The following is a 6,209-nucleotide window of genomic DNA, read 5'->3' on the forward strand; positions in this document are numbered from 1 at the left end:
CTGCTCCCGGCACGGCAGCTGCACGACATGGCCGGACGGTGAACTGAGCACCAAAGCGGGGCTGTTTCTGCACCGACGGGTCTGGGAATAGAGCAAAAGCCTGGGAAGAGATGCGACATGCTTCAATCAGGAGGGAAAGAGCTGGCCAGACGGACAGGGGCCCTGTGGGGTGCACGACTGTGTGTCTGCGGGTTTGTGTGCTCCCAGGAGCCCAGTGCCCACGGAGCCCCACGGCACAGCCCGGCACAGCCCAGCGCTCCCAGCCCCCCAGAGCGGGAGCCTCCTCCCTTGCTCCCAGCCTGGGCCAGGCTCCCCGGCACGGCCCTGTCCCGCTGCACCCGGGAGCTGGCCGGGCACCGGGGGTTATTTTTAAGCTTTCCCAGGATACGGAAAAGAGCAGCTTTCTAAATCGGAGCCGCTCACAGGAAGCGCCGCAGCGGGAGCAGGACCAGCGGGGCAGCCGGGAAGAGGGCAGGGACGTGCCGGGCACGGGCAGGGCACAGCCGCGGGCACGGCCCCGACCCGCTCCCTTCCTCCCCAGCGCGGGGCTATATTTAGCGCCCGGTGCGTGGGGCAGGCCGGGCAGCGCAGCCCCCTCCCGGCGCGGCGGCCCCAGACCCGCGTGAGAACCGCGGGGCGGGAGGAAGCGCGCTCAATAGCCGCCCGACTTCCCGCATCCTGACATTGTCGCGCCCCTCCGGCCGCTTCCTCGCGCGGGGGGCAGCGGCGCCCCGCACCCCCGTGCCCGCCCCAGGGCCCTGGTGCAGCTCGTTTGCCCTCGGGGCTAAATGCTTCCCGGCTCCCACGGAGCAGCAAGCCCCCGGGCGGGAGGCTGTGTCGGAGCGGCCCCGTCCTGCTCGCCCCAGCGGGGACTTTGCAGGGGTTTGGGGTGCTGCACCGCCGCGGTGCTGCTCCGGCCCCGGCAGGAAAAGGGTCCTGCAGCGCGAGGGAGCGGCACGCTTCCCACGGCTCAGGGAAAGGGCAGAAGCGGAGCCTGGGAAAACAGCCTTGCGCAGCCGGGACGGGAGCCGGCGGTCCCCAGGGATGCGGCGAGTGAGCCGTGCGGGTGCTGCTGGGTGAGCACAGCACTGGGTGCCCCGAGCGCCGCGCGGTGCCGGGCCCGGGCTCGGGTGCACGTGGCCCCGGGAGCCTCTGCTCACCCATGCCGCTCCCCGGCTCTTGCCAGGCCCCAGCGGTCGGGGCCGCGCTGGAAAGGGACCAACGCTGCACGCAGCCGTCGCGCGAGGTCGGGGCGTCCCGGCAGCGAGGGCTCCCCAGCCCCGTGTGCAGCTGCCGCGTCCATGCGCTGACCGAAGCGGACGTCCGCCGCGGCGCCCAGGTGTGCCGGGGCCGGGGGCCGCTCGCCAGGAGCAGCGCAGGGGGGGGCTCCGGGCAGGGCAGCGGGGCTCCCTGCATCGCCTCCGCTCGCGCCTGCATCCTGCCGCCGGAAGCAGCAACCTGCGCCGCTCGCGAGCTGCTAGCGATGGACGGACGGATGGATGGAAGGACAGACAGACGGATAGACAGACAGACAGACAGACAGACACACACACACACACACACACACACACACACACACACGCACACACGCACACACGCACACACACACACGCACACACGCACACATGCACACACGCACTGGGAGGCAACCGGAGCTGGTCGCAGGCCACAGTAAAGCCACTGCAGCCCCCGAGTGCAGCGTTTGGGGGCCAGGAGCCCGGGCCCTGGGAGAGGGGCCGCGAGGGGCCACCCACCACGGCAGACACAGCCGGCACGTAGGGTTGGGTCCTCCTGGTTTGGCGGTGGCCGCCAGCCTTACTGCAGCCCCACCAGCCCCCCCCCCCGCTGTGGTCCCCTCTGCGGCACCGCAGGGGCCGGGAGCCCCTGGCAGCGGGGACGTCCCCGGAGCCGTGCGAGCCCGGCGCTGACCACGGGGACAGCACGCTCCCGTGGCACGTGCCACCGGCCACATCGGGCGGCCGGGATTCCTGCCGGGGGCCGGGCTCGCCTCCGCCGCGCTCCCAGGGCGCTCGGCCTTGGACAGCGCTGCCGGCACCGCTCCCTGCCACGATCCAGCTGCGGCAGCCGGCTGCACCGCGGCGGGAACGAGCCTGGCGGGGTCCAGACACGCCGGAACAGAGCGAGCACCAGCTCCTGAGCTGTTGTGTGCGAGAGCCGGGAAGTAATTTTTGCCAGAATAGTTTATTGAATAAAGCTTCCTCTTGCGCGTCGTGAGCCATTCGTGGCCGCTCGCCCCGGCCCCGCGCGCTGGCCGGGCCCTATTCTTGTCCGCGCGCTTCCCAGGCGGCACATTGTTGGGATTCAATGGGAGGAAGGGTGGGTTTGCAGCAGCCAGGGTTTAGGAGAACCGCAGCGCTTTCCCGTGCTGCAGCCGCACGCTGGGAAGCGGCTTCACCCCTGCCCCAGTGTCTCCGTGGGGATCACGGCTTGTCCTGACGGCTCCACCGACCTCAGCCGTGGGAGCGGCCGCTGCCAGTGCCGGGAATGCCGGGAGCCGCTAAGCGCACAGGGACCAGCTGGGGGACAGCTGTGCTGCTCGGCCCCGGCGAGGTGACAGCGTGGGACCGCGCTGCGCCGCGGCCGTCCGGGAGCTGCAGCGGAGCCGCGGAGGAGGCTGGCGTTCCCGGCCGGCGTTCCCGGCGGTGGCAGCCCGCGGTGCCCATGCGGCAGGATTCCCTGCCGCGGCTTTCCCGGCGACTGCATTGTTTCAGAAACGGGGAGGAAGGTGCGGAGAGCCCCCCGCCCCGAACAAAGCCGCGCGGGCTCGGCCGGAGGAAACGTGGCCAGCGAGGCCCCAACAAAGCGCGATTGTGCCCCGCCGGCCCTGGGAACAGGCAGATCAATGGGCTATAAACAGCCGAGGGAGTCGCCCCGTCTGGGGGCAAACAAAGGGAGTGCGGGAGAAGTTTCCGACCTGGGTCCAGCTGGTCCCAGCTGGGGGAAGGGACGGGCCCGTTCCCAGCCCGGAGCACAATAGGGAGCAGCCGTCGCCCAGCACCACCGAGCAGCCGGGTTGGGGCAGGAGCAGGCGGAGGGCACCGGCGACGTCACCCAGCCCGCGGGGGCGAGGAGACCGGGCGCCCGGGGGCTGGCAGGAGAGGCGCTGCCGTCCCCAGAGCAGGAGGCGGCAGCAGGGCCCGGGCAGGGCTGCGGGCCCGGCTGGAGCGCGGCGCGCCAGCCCCAAGGCCAGCGGGCTAAGAGGAACGCGGACGGGGAGCGCAGGCAGTAAAGCTGTCAGCGGGGCCGGAGCTGGCCCAGGTGCGGGAAGCGGCGAGCCCCTTCTCCCCAGGCGCGCGAGGAAGCAGGACCAAGCAGCGCAAAGTGCTGAACTGGCTGCTGACATCAGGGCTTTGCACGAGACGCAACAGATTTATCGTCCCCGGGAGGGGAAGGCCAGGCTGGGGCAGCGAGAGAGGCCTCGCGGAGACCAGGGGAAAAAACAAGCCAGGAGGTAGCGATAACCCGGGCTGCGGCCAGCGCAGCCAGGCAGGGGCAGGTGGAGAGCAGCCAGGAGCCGAGCCCCGGCGCCCCGGGCGCTCCCAGCTGCGGTGCATTCCCACAGCGCCGGCAGCGCTGGGCTCCCGCGTGTCGCGGGGATGCGAGATGGCACCTGGTGCCGCTCCCAGCGGTGCTGCCGCGGCAGGTCTCCGCGGGCTCCCCCCCGCCATCGGGTCTCCCAGCTCGCGGCACCTCGCTCCGCACCGCCGGCAGCAGCGCGGCAGCCCTCGGCCCCGGGTCCCCACCCGGGCTGCCGCCGTCCTGCCTTTGCAGATAAGGAAACCGCAGGCAAGCAGAGGCCGTGCGGGGGGCCGGGAGGGAGGCACACCCACGGCGCAGGCCACTATCGCCCCCCTCTCCTTCCTGCCCCACGCCACCCCTCGCCAGCTGTGCCAGCCTCCCAGCCCGGGGCCAGGCCAGGTCTGCGCAGGCCAGGGAGGTGCAGCCCGGCTCGGGGCACGTCCAGGCTTTGTGCAGCTGTGGAAGAGGGAGGGAAGCGTCTCCCTGGTCCTGCCCCACGGCCTCGTTCCGAGCACTTGGAGCGCAGGGACCTGCGGGGACGGGGAACGGTGCCCCTCCGGCGCCACACGGACACAACACGGCGCCGCGCCAGCACGGGAAGGAGCGCGGCGCTTCACACGAAGGTCGAGCGGAGCACAGCCAGCACCAGCGCTGCTGAGAGGTGCTCTGCGCTGCAGAGACATTCAGTAAGCTTCTCCTGGGCGTAGAAGCACGCTCCGAGCTGGGGTTCTGGCCAGACGGCAATGCAGAAGAAGACACAGAGGCCCAAGGACTCACAGCAGTTTAATCTGGCTGTTTCTGTGCAAGGCAGAGTTCTTTCCGTTCTCTACACATCCCCAGTCAGCCTCAGCCCAGCCCAAAAACACAGCAGTGCTTGCAACCCCGCGACAGATGCAGAGCCAGGACCTCCACCCCCTGCCCCCCTTTCCCTGCTGCAAAGCCTGGAGGCAACACAGGGAAGGTCCCAGGAGGCTCCACCACCGGTCAGGCTGCTGCGGCAACATGCTAGTGTGGTGCTGGGATCTACGGGAAGCACATCTGGGGTTCACAAGCAGCTGATAAGCAGGACGGCAGGTCACCCGTCAGCCTCCCTCATCCCCCCTGCTGTGAGCCCGGCTCTCGACCCCGTGTCACTCAGGCCCAAGCACACTCCACAGAGCTTTGCTTGGAAAGACACAAGTCTCTTCCGTTTTCACACCAAGGAAGAAACCAAATCTGAAGAGATCTGGGTGAAACCAGGCCAGGAAGGTTTGGGGGCATGGGGACAGGCTGGGAGCTGAGGAGCTTTAGACACACTCCATCTCCAGCGCATCATTCTTGCTGCAGCGTGCCACCTAAGAGGAGGTCTGGCTGCTGCACACTGAGAGTGTCCGTCGGGTGGGCAAACCCTGGCCAGTCCCCTCTCCAGAGGGCCCAGGGAGGGTGAAGAGCAGCAGCGGGCGCAGCAGATTACTCGAGCATAGCCAGGTGCTGGAGGGCGTCCAGCGGAAGATGTGCAGGTGGCGGAGGAAGCCCCGGCATCGGGCTGAGGGACACAGCTGGACAGGCCGGTCAGCCGCAGCCGCAGGAACGGAGGGGCCCTCGGCCAAGCCCAGCTGGCCGGACGCTCGCTCTGGGTTTGCCCACGCGGCTTCGTTAACTCTTCTCAGGCCGGTTCCTGTTCAGCACCGCCCGGGGAGCGAACTCGAGCTTGTCCTTGAGGCTCACGACCTCGGTGAGGTCCTTGCCGGCGATCTCCTGCAGCTTGCGGTCCTCACGCCGCTCCGAGATGCTCTTCTCCTCCTCGGGCGGCGGCGGCGGCGGCTCGCCGCGCAGGAACCACTCCAGGTGGTAGCCCACGGCGCCCACCACGAAGGCCACCGGGAAGGTGACGTACGGCGCGTACGTGCGCAGCGCCGTCCACAGCACCGGCCACATGGCGGCGGCGGGGCCTGCGGAGGGGCGGCGACGCGGCGGTCACGACCGGGCCCCGCCGCCCGCGCCCCCCCGGCCCCACCGCCCGCCCGCGACCGCCGCGGAGGCCCGGCCCGGCCCGGGCCCGCCCGCCAGCGCAGGCCGCGCAGGCCGCGCAGGCCCCACCGAGCACGGAGCCGGCCGAGGCGGCCGCCGCGGGGCCCTCAGCGGGGCCCGTGAGGGACCCAGGCGGCTCGAACCGGCTCGAACCGGCCCCAACCGACCCGGCCCGGCCCGGCCCGCGCCCCCCTCACCTGGGCCGCGCGCCCCGCTCCGCCGCCGCGCCGCCGCGGCCCCGCCCCCTTGCTCCCATTGGCTGCCGCGGCGGCGGGGCGCGCGGCGCTGCCCCCTGCTGGGCGCCGCCGGAGAGGCAGCGCTGGAGGAGCAGCGCCCGGCTCGGCCTGGCGGGGGGGGGCGGGCCCGGGCGGGGACCTGCCCCACGGACACCCCCTGCCCCACGGATACCCCCTGCCCCACGGACACCCCCTGCCCCACGGATACCCCCTGCCCCACGGACACCCCTTCCTGCCCCACAGATACCCCCTGAGCCATGAACATCCCTTCCTGCCCTATAGACACCGACACCCCCTGCCCCACGGACACCCCCTGCCCCATGGATACTCCCTGCCCCACGGACACCTCTTCCTGCCCCACGGACACCCCCTGCCCCACGGACACCCCCTGCCCCATGGATACTCCCCGCCCCACGGACACCC

The 6,209-nt window shown here is 71.1% G+C and overlaps 1 protein-coding gene across 1 annotated transcript; it reads right to left on the reverse strand.

The window, feature by feature from the left end:
• Positions 1-4,305: 4,305 nt before the first annotated feature.
• SMIM12 (small integral membrane protein 12) lies at positions 4,306-5,798 on the reverse strand. The gene is made up of 2 exons (XM_064525213.1): positions 5,748-5,798; positions 4,306-5,471 (listed from the first exon to the last, which is right to left on the reverse strand). Exon 2 carries the CDS (start codon positions 5,455-5,457, stop codon positions 5,176-5,178), a length of 282 nt encoding a protein of 93 aa, XP_064381283.1. The 5' UTR covers positions 5,458-5,471; positions 5,748-5,798; the 3' UTR covers positions 4,306-5,175.
• Positions 5,799-6,209: the final 411 nt, after the last annotated feature.

Source organism: Dromaius novaehollandiae, chromosome 23 (assembly GCF_036370855.1).
Source record: "Dromaius novaehollandiae isolate bDroNov1 chromosome 23, bDroNov1.hap1, whole genome shotgun sequence".
Classification (NCBI taxonomy): domain Eukaryota; kingdom Metazoa; phylum Chordata; class Aves; order Casuariiformes; family Dromaiidae; genus Dromaius; species Dromaius novaehollandiae.

What these genes read in the sequence shown, in the direction of transcription:
- SMIM12 (XM_064525213.1), bottom strand. Translation starts at nt 5,457, where the DNA reads ATGTGGCCGGTGCTGTGGACGGCGCTGCGCACGTACGCGCCGTACGTC.